Source organism: Neophocaena asiaeorientalis, unplaced genomic scaffold (assembly GCF_003031525.2).
Source record: "Neophocaena asiaeorientalis asiaeorientalis breed wild unplaced genomic scaffold, Neophocaena_asiaeorientalis_V1.1 scaffold256, whole genome shotgun sequence".
NCBI classification, from domain to species: Eukaryota; Metazoa; Chordata; class Mammalia; order Artiodactyla; family Phocoenidae; genus Neophocaena; species Neophocaena asiaeorientalis.
Genome location: NW_020185324.1, coordinates 1747867 through 1772511, shown reverse-complemented (window position 1 = coordinate 1772511; position 24645 = coordinate 1747867). Strand labels below are relative to the sequence as shown.

Here is a 24645-nt window from a genome sequence, read left to right as displayed (position 1 = left end):
TGGCTCACATACATCTCACACTTAACACATGCAAAATTAAACTCCCAATTCCTGCAAACCTGTTTTTCTCATGGTCTTCTTTATCTGAATAAGTGGAAACTCCATGTTTCTACTTGATCAGATCAAAAATGATGGAGTCATCCTTCACTCCTCCCTTTCCATCCCATCCCAAATTCATCACCAAATCTTGTTGGTTCTATCTTCAAAATGTATCTAGAATCCAACCCTCCCACACTGCCATCACTCCCACACTCCCACCCCGACTAAGCCACTGCCATCTTTTGCAAGCATTATGGCCACAGCCTTCTAACTGGTCTCCCTGCCCCCGCCTTGCACCCCTACAGTCTGTTCCTAAACAGCAGCCAGAGTGATCTTTAAAAACCACAAGCAGACATGTCACCCCTTTGCTGGAAACCCTCCAGTGGCTTCCCACCTACTTGAGATAAGAGCCAAAGTGCTTGCAGTGGCTCACAAAGTCTTACACAACCAGGCCCCACCATCTCTGATCTATGTCCTAACACTTTTCAAGACATAAAAAAAAGTGAGAGAAAGGCTCCTAGCCTTTTTACAAAGAAACACATTAAACAGTAGCAACACAGCAAAAGGAAAACTTTCCCTGTAATTCTTTTTCCCCCTAGATTCTATTTTCATGTTGTAATCTTCAGCAAAACCAGAGGAAAACCTTGAACTTGGACTCATTTCTTTGGATGGTAAAGAACGGTTTATCTTTAAAGAAACTGAAGAAAAATGAACTTAATAGACAAATTTATACTTAAGTAAGACTTTAACGAAAACATTAAACCTACTGAAAAAACGATTTTTCAACTTACTTACAAATCCCCACCTAAAATAACTGATATACTACTTACAAATTGTAATTTATTTATTAATGCAACCAACCAAAGGACCTCAACTCAAACTTGATAGAAATGATAAATGTAACTGGTTATCAGCCAGCCTCTACCACCTTCTCACAAATGACTATACAGATGCCCCCATCCCCATCGCCGCATCCTGCCACTAGCCTCAGCCCCATTTACCAGAGGGCCTAAATGGCCCCCACTTGTGTCGATGCTGATGATAAAGATGAGGATCCAATGCCCCAGGAGGTGACCCTGAGGTGTTCCTATTGACCCCCAACTTTCTCTTTCCCCACCCCTTCCCACCTGCTCCGTAAAAATGTCATGCAGTGTAGGAGCCCAATACACCATATATTTGGAAGCCGTAAAGCCGCATTTCTTTAAAAAATAAGCTAAGGTTTGGATTTCCTACTAATCCATATCCTCCTTCTCCATGGCAATTCCAAAGTAGATATTACTGAGATTCCACTATGTTTCTTCCTAGCTCACTCCCTCATGTCTGAAGTGAGCTAGAGAAGGATCAGAAGGTTAAGCCTGAGGTCTCCTCACACCACACTTTCAAACACACTCTTTCAAACATACATATCACCAGAAAAGTTTTAGGAAATCCTAGGTGTTATTCACCCCGTCTCTCACCATGGACACTGGGGTGGCTGGTCTTTCTTTTCCTGGACTGTAACGTCTCTCCTTCTGAAAAGTTGATCTTTCCTTTTCTGCCATAAATTCAAATGCCTATTGGTCCTCTCCAAATTCCTTCCTCTCTGCTCTAGTAAATTTCCTCTTACCTTTTTGTCGCACTGCCTTGCTCTGAATTTACACCTCTGTCTCAAGAATGCCAATGCTTCTAAAAATATTCCACTATTCCTAGAGCAAGGAGCTCAGACAATTTCTTCCTGAAAGTAAGTTTCAGTCCTAATTTTCTGTATGAGCAAATGTTTTTTTTAACTGCTCCATCCCTAAACTGTGGCTCCATGAGACAATGAGTTAGGAGTGTGACCTTCCGGGATTGTGTTTTCTTATAGAGCAAGTTTACTTAAAAATCATACCTGACTCATTTATTCCTTTGTTCATTCACTCCTTCATTCATCCACTCAGCTGATGAAAAACAAATAGGCATCACAGCAGCTAAAAAGGTACATAAAATGTGTTCTCTGTCCTTAAGGAGCTTATAATTCACATAAATATATAGAATCAAAGGCAGTATGAAAGAAGGACCACGTGGGCAAACATTATATGGTATGAATATTTACATAAAGAATTGTGTTTGTCCGTTCCTGGCAAAAAGTGATTATGAATGGGTCAAAGTGCAATCAATAATGTGTACGTCAGTCTCTCCATAGTTCAAACTGGTCAGGTTCCCTCGACCTATGTATTCCATATTAACAAAATCCTTTAGTTTATTTTAGTATGGTAAATAAAGCTTTTTTAGACTTCACTGTTCTGAATTTGGAAATCAAAGCATGGTTCTGATTCTCACTCTCTAAGCACTCGTTTTACCAAGAGGCCAGTTCTTTATAGAGAATCACGTTATTGAGAAAACCAGCTTCTTTTGTCTAGTGGAGTCAGTTCTAGTAGTCGATTTCTCTACCAACTCACTCACTATTGCCCTGATTTTCACTCAATTGTGTATGCTTCTCACTTTCCTAGATCAAAAGATGATGCTTAAACACAAAGAACTTAAAAACAGGGCCTGGAAACACAGCAGCCATAAAAGACCAGCCTATCATCGCAGTGTAAACATTGGGGAGAAAGTTAAAATTGAAGTTGAGGAATTGTGTATTTCAAAGTGCTCTGGTTCATTAAACAGTCATTTTTTATTTTAAAGCCATTATATCAGAGTTATTTGCATTGCTACTGCATAAACTCTGAGATCTATTATATTCAAAAATGTTTTATTGTGTTATTCTATTTCCTCCCGCAAAAGATGAATACACCTTCAATTTTAAATTGGAAAAGTTTTGGAAAACGATTCTTCAATAGACAGAGATTCATTTCACCAAAAATATCAGGACTTGAACCACATTTAAAGTGCCCCTGATATTACATATTGATCCTCCAGAAAATACATCTTTGGCTTCTGATGGTAGTCTCTATCTTATTCTTATCACTCCAGGTGTCCAGAAAAGAGAAACATGATATTAAGAATCTAGCAAAGCAAAATCATTCCATAACTGAATACTTTAAAGGATACTATACAACCTTTCCAACAGCTGCTATCTGGTAAGCTATTAGAGAGGACCAGAGACCCAGTGCTGGGCAGGTAGCCTCTCTCCACCTCAAATCCAGGCTGCGTAACCAGGAACCTACCACTCGCTTTGGCTTCCGAGTAAGAGAGGCCGTCCTCAAAGGTGAAGATCTGGGACATGCTCTGGCCCAGGTAGGAGGAAGGCGGGTAGTAAGAATGCATCCTGTACTGGGAACTCACTGCGTGGAGGCTCTCCGAGTTTTTCATCTGCTTAAGAAAAAAGAAGGAATATGTTGAAACCAAAGTTGCCTATTATAAGGATTACCTAATTCTTTAAATTAAGGGAATAGCTTATTAAAGTTGGAAGTATCCTCACCCACGAATATGCCCCTCCAGTGCACAGACCCTGGAAATACTAGAACTGTGCAGCCTGAGGTGCCTTTTCGATGCTGGAGGCCCCTCTAAAGTACCCCTCTAATTCCATCTGGTCACAGGATGCTTGACTAGTAAGTACAAAAGAGAACAGGGCAGTAAAGACCAGAGAGCGCTGCTTAGGAGCCAACACAATCCCCTGAAACACTGACCAGCACATTTGACCAGGAGCAAGTTATTTAACTTCCTCACCTTTCCTCCTGGGTAAAACGAGCATCTTACACCTTGGTTACCTTACAGCGTTCACATCAAGAGAATATTTTTTAAAAAAAAACACGCAAGCCTTGTGTGAGGGTCGTTGTTGTCGTCAGCATGAGACCAAGCTGGATACTGTCACTCAGAGCCCGTTCCCACCCCCTCCTATGCTTTTCCCTGTAGCAAGGAACGGAAATCTGGTATCTGCTTCTTCCAGATGCCCCTGTCACCAGGCTTCTGGAGGCGATTTGGATTCTGCTAACAGGAGATAGAATGAGATCTGGTAGGCAGGAGGGAGGCACACGCTGCTTCTCCAGCAGTAGTGGCAGCTGACATTTGGCAGTCATGCCTTTTTCTGGCAATCAGACCATGGCTTTGGGACCATCAGGCAGCTTTTAGGTAAGGAGCAGTTCCCGCAGCTTCCCGACCTCTCATTCAAGGCTAAGGAGACGGAAACTCCAGGCTTGAAAGGGGTCCCCACTCTTGCTTTCCTGGCTCTTCCTGGCCACTTCCACGAACATGAGAATTGTTCTGAGTCCTGCACGGACCCTGGTACAACAGTGAGCACTAAACACATGATCAGGTAGATCTCCACAGCAAGAACAGCTCAACTAACAGCTAGACTTCAAGTACGTATACTGCCTTTTAAAAACTAAATTCAGGTGGCATTAACTTTATTTAAAAAGTCAACATAAGGGAATGTTCAAGGATAAACCAACTCTGTTTAAGAATTAAGGCATAATTTCAAAATCACGTTTTTCAATCAAATCTTTAGAATACTACTTGATAAAGAAAATAGTAGCAACTTGACAGATCCTGGCAGGATAAAAGTAGGTACTGGGCTTCCTCGAGATTTACTATGAACATCTAAATTCTGGACAATTTCCCAAGTGATATAGGCCTAAGTAATATGGCTTTGCTTGGTGGAAAGGCCTAACTCCCTGATTTCTCTGTGCTAATCTGAGAAGCTCAAGGGATTCCTTTTTGACCCTCCCAACTGCTCCCCAGCACAGATGTCTGTTCTAATGGGTGGATTATTTCTTCTTGCAGAAGCAAAGAAGACTCCATTCCACTTATTTCCTTACAAGTTAAGTTTATCTGGCAAGTTCCCTTTATCCTTTCTAGTTTGTTTTTCTGACGCATATAAAATGTTATCCCTTCTAACTCAATCACCCCGCTTTCATTTTCTACCACTATATAAATCTTTACTAAATAAGAGGGCAGGCAAGCTGTACTTGGAAATAGCCAAAGGGGAAAAACCGTCTGCCTTTAATGAGTGAGCCCAAGTCAGAAGCCATTAAGGAGCCGTGAAATCATTTAAAGTGAGGATCAATGGTCAGTTTACTGCACAGACCCAGTTATCAATTAGCCCAGTGCTTCCCAGGGCTCTCTTAATGTGTATTCAAATAGCCAGGGGATCCTGTTAAAAAGTAGACCCTGATTCAGCAAGTCTGGGGTGGGGACCTCACAGTGTGACATGCTCTCAATCAGCATCTCAATCAGGAGATGCTGATTCTGCTCAAGGGACTAGAATAAATGATCCTTTCTCCCATACTTGGAGCCTTTAAGGGCCATGACCAAAGGAGGACCTTCTAAAAAAACTCTTTTGAACAACTGTTTTACAACCATCAACTTTCCACCGGAACTGAGGGAAGGTGGAAATGGTGTAAAAAACATTTGAATTTTTTTCATTCTTTTTCTTTCTATATATGAGATTCCCCCGAGCGAAAGGATTTCCTCCAGGGGTCTGCTGCCATCTAACATGGCTGCAGCGGGACTAACAAACTCAGCCACACTTGGCATTAAAGAGCCACTTCTGCCTCTATAGACCTCTGTCAAGTCAAACACACAGTCTAAGTAATGAACGCTGAACTAGAGGCTAAGTGTCGACTTTTAAGTACAAAGCGCCGTGATGTAACCCAAGGAGCCTCCCTGCTCTAGGTGGTGAGTTGGGCCCTTCTCCTTTCAGTTTGACAGTATCTTCCAGTAAGTTCTTCAGGAAAAATGCTTTTCCGTTTTGCCCACGTACGAGAAAACTGACAGGACTGACCCTGCAAGCCTCTGCAAAATACTGGATTTTTTTCTTTTACTATAAATTTTATGTAAAACCTCTTTTTAAAAGTTTTCACTGTGAGTCTAGAGTAGGAATTGGCAAACATGTTTTGGTAAATGGCCAAAGAATAATTATCTTAGGCTTTACAAGCCGCAGGGTCTCTAGACAAATCAGAAAATGAATGGACATAGCTATGTCCCAATAAAACTTTATTTATAAAAATGCACCCTAGTGGTTGAGAATCTGCCTGCCAATGCAGGGGACACGGGTTCGAGTCCTGGTCTGGGAGGGTCCCACATGCCGCGGAGCACCTAGGCCCGTGAGCCACAACTACTGAGCCTGCGCGTCTGGAGCCTGTGCTCCGCACCAAGAGAGGCCGCGATAGTGAGAGGCCCGCGCACCGCGATGAAGAGTGGCACCCACTTGCCGCAACGAGAGAAAGCCCTCGCACAGAAACGAAGACCCAACACAGCCATAAATAAATAAATAAATACATAAATAAAACATGGCAATATTTAAAAAAAAAAAAACAATGCACCCTGGTCCTCAACCTTCACTCTCACTAGAATACAGGGAGGTGGGGACCCAGCACTGATGCCTGGGCTCCACCCCTAGAGCATCAGACTTCACTGCTCAGGGATGTGGCCTGGGCCCTGGGTTTTTTCAAAGCTCCCCAGGTAATTCCAGTGTCACACCAAGATTAAGAACCAGTGTTCTAGGATTACCTACATATTTCCCATACCCGGAGAAGTGTGAAATCCCCAGTATCAACTAAAAAATGCAAAAGGTTACGTCTGAGAAACAGACTAGTCAACTGCTGCTAATCCCAATATGTATAATACTTAAAAAGAGATTCAGATAAACTGTAGAGTTCTTTTTTGTCTTTCAACTAAAGCTTACCGGAAAATAAGCACAATTTCAAATCCATGTATACGTTTGTTTTTCCTTAATTCCTTTTCTGTTTTCAGAAAGCATCAAATAACAAGGATTATTTGGAAACAGATACTGAGTTAACTGAACTCAGACTTTCGATTTCTCTAATGAATCCCTAGATGACTGAGCTATAGCAAAAGAAGACCTCCAGCAAAAGAAGAAAAAGATATAAAGGGTCAGACTCCACCTGAGATTATTAAAACGTGAATTTACTGAGGCCCCCAATCGCTTCACCGGCTCCCAACTAGAAGAATAATCTACAAATAACCATCTGCACAACGACTTGGAAATAAGAAAGAAGGCCGGTTTGATGCATTTCAAAGTGCACGTGTAAACCTCTGAAACATGAAGTTAAAACTGAATCGTGCGCTTCCCTGGTGGCGCAGTGGTTGAGAGTCCGCCTGCCAACGCAGGGGACACGGGTTTGTGCCCTGGTCCGGGAAGATCCCACATGCCGCGGAGCAGCTGAGCCCGTGAGCCATGGCCGCTGGGCCTGCGTGTCCAGAGCCTGTGCTCCGCGACAGGAGAGGCCACAGCAGTGAGAGGCCCACGTACCGCAAAAAAAAAAAAAACAAAAAACAAAACTCAATCGTGATTCACCCAGAAAGAGGTGTGGAAAAATGCGATTTAAAACTCTAGATCACTTCTTACTCCCTTCTAACTTAAAAAAAAAAATCACAGCCTGTGACATTGGGCTGAGACAAAAACGGGTAAATAAGGAAGCCTTTGAAATGTCCTGTTGTATGATATTTTAAACCAGTAGTACTCAGCTTGGGGTAATTTGTCCCCTGGGGACATTTAGCAAAGTCTGCAGACACTTTTAGTTGTCACACTAGGTGTGTATGGTGGGCGCTACTGGCATCTGGTGAGCAGAGACCAGGGACACTGCTAAGCATCCTCCAATGCGCAGGGCGGCCCCACACGGAACTGTCCAGCCCAACATTCTGATGGCGCCAAGCTTGAGAAAACCTGCTATAAACCAACCGAATACTAACCACCCCCTTGTGCTCAGCTCCTCACTTCCAGCTAAAACAGCAAAGCTCTACTGAAGGATAAAAGGTGCTCCCAAATGGAGGAGACTGTTCAGTTCTGCTGAAAGGATACAACTTCTCTCTCCTTTATGCAATGCTGCCTTGCTTCTTCTCAAGATTTTATTTTTTATTCCTTTAAATTAAACAAACCAAGTAAAACCTAAAAGCCCAGGATTCCAGTGCATTACGGCTACTATTATTATTAGCATGTGGTAGCTGGCAAGCAAGAGGCATGCTTTATACCTTATTACCCACCCCAAGTCTCTGAACCAGAGTATGACCTACGTGGGAGATGGGCTGGCGGAGAACATGCGCGGTGTCAGTATTAACCCTGGAGGAAAACCTAAGAGCTCTGGGTTTTATTTTATTAAACTGTTGAGAACATACAGCGCAATGAATCTGAACCACAGGTTTCCTTCTTATATACCACAGTCACCCTTTTTTATAATAACGAGGAAACCCCAACAGAATGTAAAAATGTTAGACCCCACTTCCTTTAAAGAAAAATTCCTAAACACTACTCACTGGTGGTCTATTAACAGTTCAGATAGGAAGAGTCTGGTCTCACACTGAATCAGACACTCCATCCGGGGAACAGCTAAAAGATATTCCTGAAAACCAAGTCCTGGTCTCGTTTATACCAAGCGGAGCTCAGCTCCACAGAATTAGAGTCGGCGAAGAAAGGGGATGGTCTTCATAAGAAGGCTGACTGTATAGGCTAAAATTCCTAATTGCAAACTCTGATGTTTAAACAAACAGCATGAAGATCCCGCTGGCACTGACATGTGACTTACGGGCTTTTAACTGCATAAGCCACATGTGGGATAAAACTTTGGTTTTAAGGGCAGAAACTTTTTTTTTTTTTTGCGGTACGCGGGCCTCTCACTGTTGTGGCCTCTGCCGTGGCAGAGCACAGGCTCCAGACGCGCAGGCTCAGCGGCCATGGCTCACGGGCCCAGCCGCTCTGTGGCATGCGTGATCCTCCCGGACCGGGGCACGAACCCGCGTCCCCCGCATCGGCAGGCGGACTCCCAACCACTGCGCCACCAGGGAAGCCCAGAAACCTTTTTATAAAACAAAGCAGGGCTCTTCACATGCTGTGGAATTCTAGATCTTCTGGTGAGCTTAAGAGTGGAGGTTAGAGCTGACTTTTTAAAACTCCTATTAAAGAATTTCTTTAGTTTTAAAAGAAGCTTCTTTTCAAACTATTTGAATGGGATGCCTGTTCCCACGCTCACCTGATGGCACACTGAGAATGCTCCTAGCCCAGGGACCTTAGACCTGGGCAAGGTGCTTTCCCTAAAAGGCAAGTGCCAATCCCCCCTCCTTAAATAGGCACCTCATTCATCCTCTGGGATTCCACACATCGCAGCTGGAAGGAGTTATTTTTAATGACTGCTGTTATACACACATTTCAGAGATTACTGAAACATCAACAGACCCAATGCTGAGTCATGTGCCACAAGCAGGCTCCCGACAGCTACAATCCATCCCTCCCTTCTTCCTTCCCTGTCCCTCTGTTCCCCTGGAGGTTATTTTTTTCTCCCCTAACTTCGTTAGGAGTTAACTTCCTCCGCTGGGCCCACCTTACTTTCTCTTAGGTGCTATATTATGGAATGTCTTCCACTCCCTAGAGCCAGAAAAAGGAAACAGAGGGAGACTGGCCTGTGAGGACTCAGGCCCTTGGAAGGGATTCCTGAAGAGCCAGGGGGACTCCTTCAATGGGGGAAAGAACTGTGTTTGAGGGTCAGCACTTAGATGCTGGAGAACATAGGAGCTGTTTGTCCAGAAATGCAAGAGGTGCTCTTCCTCCTGAGAGGAAGTGGGAGGGGGAAAAAGGAGACAGAAAGACGATGTGCATGCAGTATGGCAGAGAGGACAAACAATTTAAGAAATGATACATCGAAGATGTTTAAAATTACAAGCCCCATGTTTCCCAGAGCTTCAGAGCCTGTGACACAAGTGAAAGCAAAACAAAACTTGCGTGGGTGAGCTTTTCCAAAATGACAGAAGAAAAGCAGCTCAATTCCAGGCTGGACTAATACCAGAGTAGATTTTTAAAACATAAAATACACCGTAAGATGAACCATGGGAAAAAACATAGACCCTGGAGAAGGCATAATACAGGAATTCACATCACTTTATAAACTTTAAAATATGGAAATGGCATATGATACCAGGATTGCACTTGCATTTATTAGTGGTCCATTTCGCTTGTCCTTAGTAAAAATTAAGATGCAAATAGGGACTTCCCTGGTGGTCCAGTGGTTAAGAATCTGCCTTCCAGGGCAGAGGACGCAGGTTCCATCCCTGGTCGGGGAACTAAGATCCTACATGCCACTGGGCAACCAAGCCCGCGCACCACAACTACTGAGCCCACGCACCTCAACTAGAGAGTCTGCGTGCCACAAACTACAGAGCCCATGCACTCTGGAGCCCGTGCGCCACAACTAAGACCCAACGCAGCCAAAAGTAAACAAATAAAATGTTAAAAAAAAAAAAAAGATGCGAATAGCCCCACATTTTGTTTTTTTGTTTTTTTTTGTTTGTGGTACACGGGCCTCTCACTGCTGTGGCCTCTCCCGTCGCGGAGCACAGGCCCCGGACGCACAGGCCCAGCGGCCATGGCTCACGGGCCCAGCCGCTCCGCAGCACGTGGGATCCTCCCGGACCGGGGCACGAACCCGCGTCCCCTGCATCGGCAGGCGGGCTCCCAACCACTGCGCCACCAGGGAAGCCCTAGCCCCACATTTTAAAAAACCCAAACTAACTTCCTAAAACTTCTGTCACTTGGTTGTTCTCTTGCCATTGGCATCACTGGCACAGACAGAACAGCTTACTCCTCTAGCCAGTGTTTTACAATATGCAGCACTGTGACCCTTTAGTGGGCCCCAAAGTAATTCAGCGGCTGCAATCAGCAAATATATATACCTTTAAGAACAGTATGGAAATGAATGAAATGAAACTGAATAGAGTTCAACAGAAATATGAGAATTCACTGTATACAATACGGTAAGAGCGGTTTTATGAAACTTTAATTTTGTGTTTATGTGTAGGTATAAAATATACTGGATCACAATATAAAATATTTCTCATTGTGGGTCTTGGTCTAAAATGTCTGAAAGACACTGGTGTAAGGATCAAGTGAAGGGAAGTAAGGACCTTCAAAACTAGGTACGCAGGGGGCTTCCCTGGTGGTGCAGTGGTTGAGAGTCCGCCTGCCAACGCAGGGGACGCAGGTTCGTGCCCCGGTCCGGGAAGATCCCACATGCTGCGGAGTGGCTGGGCCCGTGAGCCATGGCCACTAAGCCTGCGTGTCTGGAGCCTGTGCTCCGCGACGGGAGAGGCCACAGCAGTGAGAGGCCCACGTACCGCAAAAAAAAAAAGGTACACAGTAAGAAAAAGCCAAACTCTGAAAATGGTTCCTTTTCCCGGAACCTGGGAGGGTTTTATGCATTTTCCGGGTTCACAAAAGAGAGGGGGGCAGTTCATGTGGAAACAGCCTCTGGGACTAGCCCACTGTCTCATTCACAAATCTGAAACGCAAACCCAACTGTGTGACTGACTTCCCACCTGAAGTCACACAGAGCCAGGCAGAAATGCAAGCATGATTCACGTAAAAGCCAACAGGAAACAGCTTTGGTGAAAGAGCTGGTTTGTATTGTTAAAATTGGGTTAATAACTATCAAGACATAGTACTCTCCACTCTAGCGTGCAAGTCTCTAAGAGCATGACATTACACCTCTGCAGAAAGGTGGAGGGAGCTTTGGGAATGGTGACATTCTTAATGTCACTTTCCAGAGAAAATGTACCTTGCACATCTCACATCTAAGGGGGGTCGGGGGGCGGGAGGTGGACAGGAAACTGTAGATACTTGAGTCCTCATAATGTAATCATCATGAACATAGGAAAAACCTGCTGCAAGACATCAAAACCTTGGTTCAGCTCACAAGGGATTAAGCAGAGAAGGCAGAATGCCAAGGCAAGTCAGCCTCAGAAGCTTCTCTCTACTAAACCAGGCCACCTTTCCCATTTTAAGTTAAGGCACCTGCCTATTATAAAGACCTAGTCATTGCTTTTGGATTTTTTTTTTTTTTTGCGGTACGTGGGACTCCCACTGCTGCGGCCTCTCCCGTTGCGGAGCACAGGCTCCGGACACGCAGGCTCAGCGGCCATGGCTCACGGGCCCAGCCGCTCCGGGCACGTGGGATCTTCCCGGACCGGGGCACGAACCCGCGTCCCCTGCATCGGCAGGCGGACTCTCAACCACTGCGCCACCAGGGAAGCCCTGCTTTTGGATTTTAACAACTCTTCACGTTTTCACTGTTCCAAGATCAAATTGGGGGTCTGAAAATGAGAAGAAAAGATGCCTGCAACCACACATTCAGGAACTTTGATTTTAGAACCAGAAGTATCAGAGGCATCCACTTTTGTTCCCATCTTGATGGACAAATTTAATTAACCTTTGCTACGCTGTTCCAACCTACTGTTTTAGACAAAACTAGTGACCCACAAACAATATGTTACCATCAGAATCTCAATGGCGGAGACACCAAGAGATATAGCTCTATCAGCAGTATCAGGAAATAAGCCACTTGGATTAGCCGCTCGAAGAAATATGGATTATATTCATGTCACACATGAGCTGTCAGAAACATTAGGATACTTTTAGCATAAATCAGCAGTGTGAAGGGTATCTTATGAGTACTGAACATGACAGACTGCTTGGAGGGCAAGGTGAGCCTGTCTGGGGCCACCTGCTAAGTGTAAGCACATGCGCACATGTACTTTACCCAAACTGGCATCAAAAACTGGAATGCAGCCTGGGGACCGTTGATGGGCACATCACACTCAATTCACGGTGTGTTAGTAGCATGGAAAGGTGCTTCCCACTCCAAAACCATGATGGAGAGCCCACCTCAAAGTAACCAAATGACACAAGAATGACAAAAATCTGTTGCCTTAAAGCACACAGGAGTGCATGGGTGTGTGACTTAAACGTGGTTAATGCTATCAGGACTAGGGCTCTCCTCCTATCTAATATGTCAAGTCTCTGAAAACATTTTGTAAGATGTCATATCTTACAATATCATAAGATGTAAGAAAACACTATATAACACCTCTCAGGGCTTCATACCAGGAAAACCAAGAAATGTGCACTGCCCCACGAGGAGGGCAGAGAGACGGGGGCAAACGTGCCCCCTCTGTAGTCAGCCAAGTAAACCCGGGCTCCAGCTCCAGCCCCCCACTTGCCGGCCTGTGATATGGCAGGTTACTTCACCTCCCTGAGCCTCAGTTTCCTCACCCGCAGAAGTGGATACCAATCCCTGACACGGCCGTGTTTCAGGGCTGAGCGGAGCAGCTGGTATGAAAGGCCCAGCACCAGGCTGTCCAGTAACTGTCCTGACACACCCCTCCCTCCCCTACGGGTTTCCCGCTGTGTGGCCTCAGTGCAGGGCGGTGGTCACACCCAAGGAACCCTCTTTTGGGTTTGTTACCACATGACTCTAAGCCCTTTTACAGGTATGTCAGGGACCTAGTAATAGAGAGGGAGACAGAAAAATCTGTCCGTTATATACTTCAAAAATTATTTTAAGTATATAAATGTTTGATATTTGAAAGAAAAATCCATTGTCTGAATTGTTTCTACTTTTCACATTTAAATAAGTTGAAAAACCAACTCAAGAAACTACATTGACACCATCAAACAGAGACAGACAGAGACAGAGACAGAGAAAACGCTCCTCCCCCTTTTTGGTTGCATACCACTACCCAATACATAGAATTTTTATGCCTGCCCTCCTTCTCTCAGTATTGGCTAAGAACTGCCAAAAAGAGTGTTTGTGAAAAGGAATGAAAAATGAAATGAGGAAATAATCCCCCTTTTCCCTGTTCCTCAATCTTCTTACGAACTCCCCCCACCAGGAGGTTGTGCATCTCAAGGAGATGCCCTCGGGATCAGGGGTCTCCCAAGAAGGGGGCACTGACAGCAACCTGTCCTGGGTGTGCAGGCCGTAAGGGAGTAGAGAGAGCACTTTTTAAAATAATAAAACTCACCAAGTCAACCTGCTTCTAATTGTCACAAGCAGTGGCAATTGTAAACGACAGTAATGATAAAATACTTGTCCTCACCCCGCCTCGCCTCCAGACTCTGACCACAGGAGCGATCAGAGAATTACATGTGTCCTTTCTCTCATCCACCCACTGTGAGCTGGCACTGGAGGGGACAGTCTAGCGCAGGGCTAGGCACAGAGCTGGCACTCGAGGTATGAATGATAAATACACGAAGAGTTTCTTATGCACACTCTGTAATATGGAAAATTTTCATAACCCTATTCTTTTTGTTTTTCTACTCCCATATTCCTAATATATCTCCAAATATAGGGCAAATCCGCCTCTATTATGCATTCCCTTGATTTTGGTCTTTATCCAACTAATGAGGGCCACTTACCAGGCCACACAAATATGGACGTCCAAGAAATCTGAGACTCACTCATACACACATATAAGCATTCTGAAAAGCAACGAATTTTATATCATATTCACATCTACTTAGGAAAAAAAGTAAACTAAAAAGGCAAGTGGAAATAGATCAGATTTTGGCCAGCAGCCTAACTAAATCAAATCTGAAAGCTTTTAAAAACTGTGACCTAATTATCTAATTTTCAAGCAGATTACAGAATCCCCAAATGACTGTATCATTTACTAACCTGATGCTACTGTGTCAGAGATCGGATTGTGTAACGACCTCACAGGAGACTGATAATGTCCTTCCTTCTGCCTTCAGCTGAATCATGGAGTAGTCCCTGGAGTAGACCAGCCCTTTCCAGGGTTTCCCAACTCAGTCCAGATTAAACTGAACTCATGCAAGAATAGAAATGACCCCGCAGGACGGCCCAGGAATCACTGGAGTCTCCCAAAGGGTCCTAAGACCCGAGGTTACCCTCCATCTGGATTTCCTGGGATGCTACTGGACTGCTTCAGTTGGGCTGAGAATCCCTTAGGAGGGCCAGGGCCCAACCCCTCCCCGAGATCCTCTCTGAGTCAGAGCTGCCTCTGCCAGTGCCCAGGTTTCCAGAGGCCAGTTCCATTTTCTTCTGTAATCCACACATTTTTAACCAAAATCCTCTGCAAAAATGACTCTCGTGTGCACTGCTGCAGTGAAGGAGCATTCCTCAGCCCCACCTCTTACCATCTGTGTTCAGCTTCTAAAATACCCACCACTTCCCTTAGTTTTGGTTCCAGACCAACAGTCACCAAGAATATTGTTATCGCTGGCACCAGTTCTTGCAAACAACAGCCCTCTTGCAGGATCAAAGCATGCAAATCGTTCCACTTTCATAATCTGTGCAAGAAAACCACCATTCCTTCCAGGAAAGGTGTAATAAAAACCACATGATGCCTGTGGTGCCCATGGCTTGTACTCATCTAGAACGTGACAAAATAGCAATTCCTCTGTGACAGTGCGTGTCAACAAGGAGGTCGTTTAGAAACAGAAAGAGAGGACTGCATTCCTGTGCTGCACAGCTCCAGGGGCTTCCCAGGATGCCCAGGCCCACTGGTGCCCTGGCCAACAAAGCTTGTCTCCTGCAGGTGTAGGAATATGATGTAAAGGCCCAAGAGAACTGGGTTTATTATCTCTTCTTAAACGAGACGAACCTAATGAGGAATTATGTTTCAGAAGAGAAAATTACAGATGTGGCTAAGACTTGACAGGCCGTTTAAGGGAAAGTTTATAGTAGAGGCAATGCAATCCCAAACTTTGGGAAGCCTGACACCTTCACTTCACTGTCTTTAAACTTCCCGTGGTCTGTAATGACTTTTACATTTAAATGGAACATTCTCCAAGACTGGTCTTCTGAGCTGGGAAGCCCAATCCCTGTATCCTCACTGTCCCAGAAAGCAGGATCTACTTGGGGTGCATGTGAGGGAGCCCCACAAAATGCTGAACTAGCATAAAGGTGTTAACAGGGCTGAGATTAAAAGATAAGAAAAGACCACAACACCCTGTCTGTAAAGAGTGAGGTTGAGACAGCTGCTAAAGACAGCACACTGAAGACCCCAGAGAATTCTGCTGTTGTCATGGTGACACAATGCCAGTGCCTTGGTTTGCAGACTCTCTCTGGTCTTCGAACTAGTACAACTTTTTTTTTTGGCCGTACACGGACCTCTCACTGGTGTGGCCTTTCCCGTTGCGGAGCACAGGCTACGGATGCGCAGGCTCAGAGGCCATGGCTCACGGGCCCAGCCACTCCACGGCATGTGGGCTCTTCCCGGACCGGGGCATGAACCCATGTCCCCTGCATCAGCAGGCAGACTCTCAACCACTGTGCCACCAGGGAAGCCCACTAGTACAACTTTTTAAAAAGGAGGCAGGGGAGACAGGAACAGAGTCGCCAACTTTTTATATTGCCAAGTAAGGGCATTTATGAAAAAAAAATCCTCGGTTCATTAAAAAAGTGTTGGAAAGGGACACGTCCAATAAAAACAATTTTTTGAATTGAATAATTTAGCTGTAAGAAAAAAACCCTTGTCCTTTTTTTTCCTCATTTCTCTGTAAACCAGCACAGGTAACAGCCTGCATTCAGGACAGTGAAGTGCAAAACACATTCCCAATAAAATAAGAAACAAGATGACACCAGCTGTCCACCACTGGTATCTAAACTGAATAATTCACTAAGAACATAAATTAGAACTTGGAGGTATTTAGGCGGAAGAAAAATGTCAGTATCAATATTTTTCTATGAAATGACCATCTAATCTAGAAACCCTAAAATAAGCACCTATAAAATTATTAGAATTAACAGAGTTCACAAAAGTAGACGGATACAAAATAAATACACCACATTATAGCAACATCAAAAGAAATGTATGTCTCTGTAATTCCCTTTTAAAAAACAAATTGCGGGGGGAGGGTTAGCCTTAATAGCCCAAGGCAAATACCACATCTAATTTAATTTCCTTTTCCTGAGGAAAGAGATTCCTTTACATGCTTTAAACTGAATGCAGCCTTACAAATTCCTCTTCTACATGCTTGAAAACTTTTTCTTTCCAGAGGAAAAAGCCTGTCAGTGTCTGCTCACCAACAAATAGTGGCCAACAACCAGTTTGCTCTAAGAAGGGAAGCCAGGGCTAGTTTATTCAGCCGACAAAGAGGGCGATGGGATTGGAGGGGCAGCCTGGTGGATCACCTGAGTGTTTGTAGAGAGAGCACCTCACCCAGAGAAGAAAGGCCCCAGGTCCTCAAGGAGTCACTTGTTCTTTCTCAGCCAGCATCACCCAGTAGTCTGAGGTGACCATATGCACATTACCCCGGGGGCCTGGTGGTGCAGCTTACGGGCCTGAGGTGAGCACAAAATTTATCTGAAGTCCCCTACTTCATCATCAAAATTGGTGTGGATTTTGCATTCTACTACCTTCTCCCTGATGTACCGTTTTTTAAAATTTAGAAATATTAAAAACTAATGGACGAACTAATTAATAGTTGGCTATTATAATTGTGTCCCTGGGAGTGGGAGCCCGGTTTAAGCCTTGGCTTCCTATCCCCCCACCCCACCTCTGGACTCTCCTGAGAGAACCTAGGGCACAGACGTGGAGGCGCTGCAGCTGTGCCCACACTGCACACGCGCCAGAAGTCACTTCTTAGCTCTTCGAGCTAACAGGCTCGACTGAACCACGCTCATAAAAAGAGGAGGCAGTGTGAAAACCAGGGCTCCCGCAGGCTGCTCGTACAGGATGGAGAACAACAGTGGGCAGGCAGCACAGTCAACAGGGGCGGCGTTTCCAAGTGCCCTGACGGGCCACATCCCAGTAATGCCCACAAGGGGCGCCGTTCTCTGGGCTCCAAGGCCTAGGTCAGATTCTGACTTCCTGCCTGCCTGTGTCTCAGTTTCAAAGCCAGGGCACTTAGATGATCCCCAACCTCCTTCTCATGTACCAGGTGATAACAGCCTTCCCCCAACACCTACTTTTTGCATTTTTGTCCATTTGGTTGAGTGGTAGATCCCTAGCACATGGTGGGACCTGGATGCATGTTTATCTAACGATCGAATGCATTCCAGTGAGGTGCATGATCATAAACGGGCCACTGTATCTTGAGACACTTCAGACTGAGCCCCAAAGAATGACCAGAAGGAAGGAATCACCTCTGCTGCCATGTGACCACACCCCAACTGTGGCTGGAACGGCTGTCTCCACCGCTGGTGGCACAAGCTTCAGAAAAGCCAATCAAGGGGGTGCCCACCAGGGGGACTGAAAGGAGATCCCAGATACAGCTCGGAGTCCTCCCATATTTATTTCTGCTCACTTGATATGTACCTCTCCCTTGTCAACCTGGTACAACATGTTTATTTAAGAGATAATGTTGCCTTGAAGGAGTGCACCAGGCAATAAACAGCTTTTGCAGGCAATTAAATGCAGAAGTGAAATTGAGCTGCTGGTCAGTGGAACCAGCCATTCATCGTGAGTTTGTTCCAGTGTCACAAATGTTATTCCTGTTTCACAACATGACAGGCATCTGTGATTGGGCCACAAATCTCCAGAGGCTGGAGACAGACCCAAAGCAATTAAAGCAGCTCTCAGCATGCACGCAGGGCATAAACACGAAAGAGCCTTGGGATTCTGGGATGCTGGCCCAGTTGACTGCTCTAGCTGTTTCTTTTTCTTTAACTAGGTTTTGTACTTAGTAGGTGCTCAATAATTATCTGTGGCTTGCATGACTTTATGGGGAGACTTACAGGAAATCTCAACTCGACAATAAAAAGTCAATGATTTCTTTTTGTAAATAATTCAGTACCCTCCCCGCTAATCTCTAAGAAGTCTGGCTTTAAAAAATTATAACAATCTCCACTAGAGTCGATTTTTTTGTTTGTTTGTTTTTTTGCGGTACGCGGCTGCGGCCTCCCCCGCTGCGGAGCACAGGCTCCAGACGTGCAGGCTCAGTGGCCATGGCTCACGGGCCCAGCCGCTCCACGGCATGTGGGATCTTCCCGGACCGGGGCACGAACCCGTGTCCCCTGCATCGGCAGGCGGACTCTCAACCACTGTACCACCAGGGAAGCCCCAAGAGTCGATTTTTTCTAGGAATCACAAAGGAGCTCTTTGTTCTGAAAACTTTTCACGCTGCTCCCCCCAAACACACTGTTACCCAGAGCACCAAGGGAAGGAGGATAACATGAAAGTTATCGCTCTGGTGAAGAGTTAGAAGGGAAGTCGGGTCCTAGCAACAGAGTCAAGACAGTAGATGGAGGAGATGTTGCCTAAGATTCAGGCCCTTCAGGTAGAGCTGGGGTCAGACCGGGTTGCGGGGAAGGTCCAGTGAGAGAGACCAGCTCAGTGCCCTCCAGGCGCAGCTATGGGGCACCTTCCAAAAGGAGACAGGAAAGCATGGCTACAGCCAAGAGGGGATCCCTCCCCTGCCCTCCCCAGGAGGCTTCCACCAGAAGGAGGCAAGGCACTGTCTGAAGAGCAGAGCCAGGGTGTCCTCCTGAAACAATAGGAGTAGCAAGGTCACAGGGAGGCCCTGCCCCAGATCACTGTTCCCTATACCTCTGCCATAGTGACTTGGTGAAAAAGTGAGCTGTACAGTTCCTATCCCTTAAACATTGGTTATAAGTATTATTTGTAGGTGTTTTCTATTTAATACTTCTTTATAATACATACACCTTAATAAACATATTTTATGCCATAATCTTTGTCTATGCTTCCAGTTTTCAATTTCCTAAGTAGATCAAATTCTTCCCCATCCCTGATAAAAATTATTCCCTATACATTCATACTTGGTCCATATTCACACGTCATGGTCTTTCAACAGTAACAAAAATGTGCATTATGTATACCCCATCTTATTACAAAGGGGATCGGAGGTAGCTAACTAAAATACATATGAACAAAAGGCTGAAAATTAAATAGATTTCAGAAAAGAGTAGGGCCAAGAGAAAATAATGGTTAATGAAATAAATTCACAAGAAGTTAATATCAGCATAGCATTTGCTAGTACACACAGAAACTTCCACATACACTTCAGTCATTACGCTGCCTTATATATTCATGCAACAGTTCTGTGAAGGTGGTACTATGCCCACTTGACAGACAAAACAACTGAGTTTCAGAGGGTTAAGTATTTTCCTCAAGGCTACACAACAGTTAATCACAAGTTAGAATTGAATATAGAACTCCAAGCGCCAGACTCCATGTGTCTCAAAACACACAGTGCTGTTTCCCTAAATCTACAGGCCTGGTTTCTGGACAAGGCTCTGTCATAAACTAGCTGTGGGTGCTCTGGGTGCTGAGCAGATACCCCAGCTCCAGATCTCAGTGAAAGGGACCTCTGTTAAGATCCATTTCGGCTCTGACCATCACTGGACTGACTGACCATCACTGGACTGACTTTCACCTGTCCTTTTGCAAAATGATGGCTTATATGGATGTTGGCTCTTCTATTTTTAACGTTAGAGTTTATTTCCAAGAGAAATAATTTTTGTGGGTGTGGCTATAAGGTTGTAAGTCAAGCTCGGGATCAGGTCTGGTTACAAGATTAATCCACAGACTCGTAAAATGTCTGCAAAATAATCTGTTAAGATGGGAATATATTACCAATGGTGAAAACTGGCTAGGAAATAGATTGAGCCCAGACCTCCTTGAAAACAAGCTCTTATGTTAAATGAGGCCTTGGCTCCTCTCCTGGGCCTCTCTCTAACCAGAGGCCCCTCTCTCCAATCTAGTAAGTGGTGGTTCTAGAGAAGGCGCCAACAGCATCAAAACTGCAGGCCCCCCACATGACTAAGAAAGTCTGGGTAACATCTTTCCTCTCACCCTTGGCAGCAGGGGTACAAGAACTTGCCCTTAGGGGGATCTCTCCTTGTACACAGCGGCTGAGGCAGCGCTCCAAAACCAGGCAATGCTGCTGCCCAAGAGAATGTCTCCTCTTGGCTATCCCTGGTCCCCCAGAGGGTGGACCTTGGCAAGAGACCTCCAAGGAAATCCAAGACTTCTGCTACACCCTCCCCACGTCTTCCAGGTGGAGTTAAGAACAAACATTAGTGTGTCAGCCATCTTACGCCATTGGAAAGACCTTGACAGAGTGGGGGGTAAGTTAACTTAGAAGATTTCTGATGCTTCTGATCGTGAGCTCTTTTTCTTTCGGAAGACACTTAAGAATTTTCTTTCTCATCCTTTTCCTCATAAGCCAACAGGTTCAGAGACCTTCCCTAATTTCTCCTTAAAGCCTGGAAGTAGCCAGAAAACCAGGATACTCCAGCAGTAGTCCCTGGCTCATGGGAATCTGTAGGATGAGCTGGTTTTTAAGAACTATAAGCTACTTCTTTCTCCTTTTTTAGAGGACAGTCTCTAACAGAAATCAACCTAAAACCTGCCCCAAATCATAAAATCCAACTGGCACTCTGAAAGGCCTGTAGGGGTCCAGCCGGAAGATCCATAAATCATCGCATTTCCTTTATACTCATATCACCTCTCAATTCCAACGCCTTTTTTAAAAGTCTGATTCTAAAATTAAAATGTATAGAAAACTTATGAAGATGATTAGCCCAGGGAATTAAAGCTGACACGTTAACACGCCAAGGAAGTCAGATCCCTAAGGCTAGTGTGAGAGTCCAAAAAATGGGGCGATGTGAATATCCACAACTTCCCCACATCTACAAATGCAAAATGGAATAGAATTGCTCTGAAGAAAACGTCAATGCACATTTTTTAAAAGTGAGTATAAGAAGGTCAATTACCCTAAACTCCCACATACATACGTTGCATTGTGCTGGAATCAAAGCCTAGCTGGGAAAGCCCAAGCACAGTAAATGCATCCGAAATGAGAACAGTTCTCTCAGAATTGGTATCTTACAGCTGGAGGGGTGCTTGGAGGAGCAGAGTCTAGGTGCTCATGCATGCACACTCCCACAACATGGTAATCCAGCCTGTGAATGCTTTCCAGGCCTTGAATCTGCTGCTGATACATTGGCATGATAGAAACGGTGAAAACTGAGGAAGCAGAACAGTGCTGAATAAACATTCCCTGATAATGCAAAATGCTTTGTTTTATCCCAAATATTAAAAGCTCTTGATGGCACACTATTTCAGAAGCACATACTTAGCATATGAAAGACTGACCTCCATTTCCAGCTGAAAATGCTCTCAAGTTGGCCCAGCACAGCAATGACCTAGTTCTTCTCTCACCTTCCTTCCATGCAAACATACAGATCAGAACACATCTCCCTTCCAGGGTCAAAATTCATCACTGGGATTACTGCCACCCAGAAGACCACAGCCAGCATTTTCTAAGCAGCTCTAAAGAGTGGGGATAAGCCTAGAGGAGATGTGGCCTATTACATAAGCCACTTGTGAAGCTGATTCTGGCCAACTGGGCATTTATGCAAAATGACATCGAAGGATGAGAAAGGTAAAATTTGAAAACAGAAACAAATATATCCAGATTTCTTTACAATTCCTTGCAGTCAACCTCTGGGGTTAAATGATGTTATGGGTAGAGTGAAAACTTTCTACACGTTTTGCATAATGGCACACATGTGTGCTGAGTTGGGCGTGTGCGTCTGTGAGCGTGTGCTTACGTGTGTGTTTTTCACATACCCAGTTCACGCTCTGCTAACATCTTACCTGCCACTGGTTTCCTGTCGCTTGACCGGGCATATAAGGGGCTGGGAGGCTCCGAAGGCTGTTCTTCACAGGGGAGCCCCCGAGAGGGTTTCCCATGTCCCCGGAGGGGGAGTCAGCGGCTAAGGCCATGGAGTACTGCGGGTAGTTGTACAGGTTGTTGTAGTAAGGGAACAGAGACGGCTGGTAAAAGCTGCTGTAGTAGGTGGAGTCGGAAACGAGGTCAGGTGTGTTCTCCACGTGCCCTCTGCTGGTGGCAGCAGGGATATCCTGAACAGCCACCCGGCCCTCTACTAAGAAAAAACAGAAAGAAAGAAAAAGACAACATGGAATTAATATGGGGGCCTACAGAACTTTACCTCTAAACCTTGCCAGCGTATGGCCTTCCTCCTCAAGATCTGCAGAGCTTTAGACCAAGGCACCTGGGCACGCTACTGCTCCTGCAGTCGGAATACAGCAGGGTTCCTGAGGCTGGCGTAACTCTGGGCACAGCTGGCAGACCCTTGGTGATTATTTTTACTGAGAATACCAAAAACATTTTAGGCAGGGGTCATTTTAATCCCATAAAGCCTGACCAGGTGTAACTTCTACCTAGACGTTCCTACCCTAATGTCAAGAAATTAGAGATCAAATTTAGTTAATCTGGCTGCCTGCAACAGTCTTACAACAAAATTAACTGTATTTCACTTTAAATAAAGTAATAAAAAATCCTAGTGCCCTTTCTATGTGTATGTCCACACAGATATATCCGAGAGCCAAAGCAAGAGGCTAAGAGTTTAAGAAAACATCATTTCCTTCACTTCCTTCTAACTGCTGATACCGAATCCTGAAGTCTGGACAACGGTATAGACCCCAGGAGACAAACTTCTGTAAAAGGTAGTAACTCTTTTAGGCTTTGTGGCCATTCCTCTGCAGAATGTACAGGCTGCTGCGTGGTTGTGTTGCAATAAAACTTTATTCACAAACACAGGCAGTGGGCCAAAGTGATCCGCAGGCTGAAGTTTGCCGACCCAGGGTCTAGATGTTAAGCTGTCAATTCCAATAAACAACTGAATGGACTCCTAAGTCATCTCTCCAACAGACATTTATTAAACAATGTTCTAAGAGTTGGCCAAGTGCCTAAAATGGCTGCAAGGTATCAGGTTGCCCCTGCCCACTGGGAGTCTACAGTACAGGATGGACGATGGGATTACAAATTATAACAAGGACTCTCATACAGGAATACCCATAAACTTTTATGGAAATTCAAAGGCTGGAAAGATGACATGCAACCTAGAAAGGAATTACAGAGACCGTCATAGAAAAAAACTGCACCTGCATTGTACTTTAAAAGAGGAGCAGGAAACAGGTGAAAATGAGAAAAAGAGAGTACTGAGAACAGGGCAGCAAAGACAAAGGGATGGAAGCAGGAACGTGGGAGGGGACCTTGGGAGTGATGGACAGGGCTGTCGGGTTAAGAATTGCGAAAAGGGCAAAAGAGGGCCAGTCTGACAGGCGGACTGCAGCCAGGCGAGGGGAAGCCTCAGACCAGCTCTCTGAACTCTTTCCAGGCTGTGGTGGGAACCACTGAGGATATCTGAGCAAGGAGCACAGAGGATCAGAGCTGTGCTTTGGAGTGATTCAACTGATGGCAATTCTTAAGACAAGCAAAGGGAAGAGAGCCCAGAGGCAGGGAGAGCCACCAGGCAGCCACTGAAGCCGTCAGGGAGAGACTCAGCAGACTGCAAATACCAGAGACACGGGGGAGATGAGCTCAAGAGAACTGCAGGACTGAGGGGCATCAGGACTCGAGACGCAGGAAAAGGCAAAGAGGAAGAGCAGGAGGCCTGGGGTGGCAGCAGAGATGCAGGTGGTAAGTCGGCTTCATCACGCAAGGGGCCAGAGGGGCACGGACAAGGGGGAGAGGAGCCAGGCCGAGAAAGTCGACACCTGCACTCATGGGAGAGGCTGAGGTTGGAAGCTGAGATTCAGAAGTCACCTCAGGGAGATGCTGGCTGCATACGGGAAGAGGAGGGAGCTGTTACGGAAGAGTATGTTCTGAAAGGAGAAAAGAGCACCAAGGCCAGAACCCTGGAGGATAGAGGAGAGAACGCAAGGCCACAGGGGACAAATTCGACAGGGATGGCAGAGGGGCAGGCTGCAGTGTCGACCCTGCTAAGAGATCAAGCAAAATTCGTTCTGGAAAAGACCCATAGAGGGCTGGGTCTTTAGGGCCCTGTGCTTCTAGCACAGTGTTGGAGAAGCAGAAGCCTTCACGAGATAAAGGAGCAAGTGAGCTATGAGGAAACAGATGAATACAATGAAGAGCCTGCTCTCTGGTCAGAAGGGACGACCCAG

At 45.4% G+C, this 24645-nt stretch overlaps 1 protein-coding gene across 1 annotated transcript in view; it reads right to left on the bottom strand.

Moving 5' to 3' along the window:
- Window positions 1-24645, bottom strand: part of DMRT1 (doublesex and mab-3 related transcription factor 1) — a 102964-nt gene that overhangs the window by 38947 nt on the left and 39372 nt on the right. Inside the window, exons 3-4 of the mRNA XM_024734279.1 lie at window positions 22312-22598; window positions 3168-3312 (exon numbers count right to left, since the gene is read on the bottom strand). Coding sequence (XP_024590047.1) covers window positions 3168-3312; window positions 22312-22598 — 432 coding nt within the window. The remainder of the gene's footprint in view (window positions 1-3167; window positions 3313-22311; window positions 22599-24645) is intronic.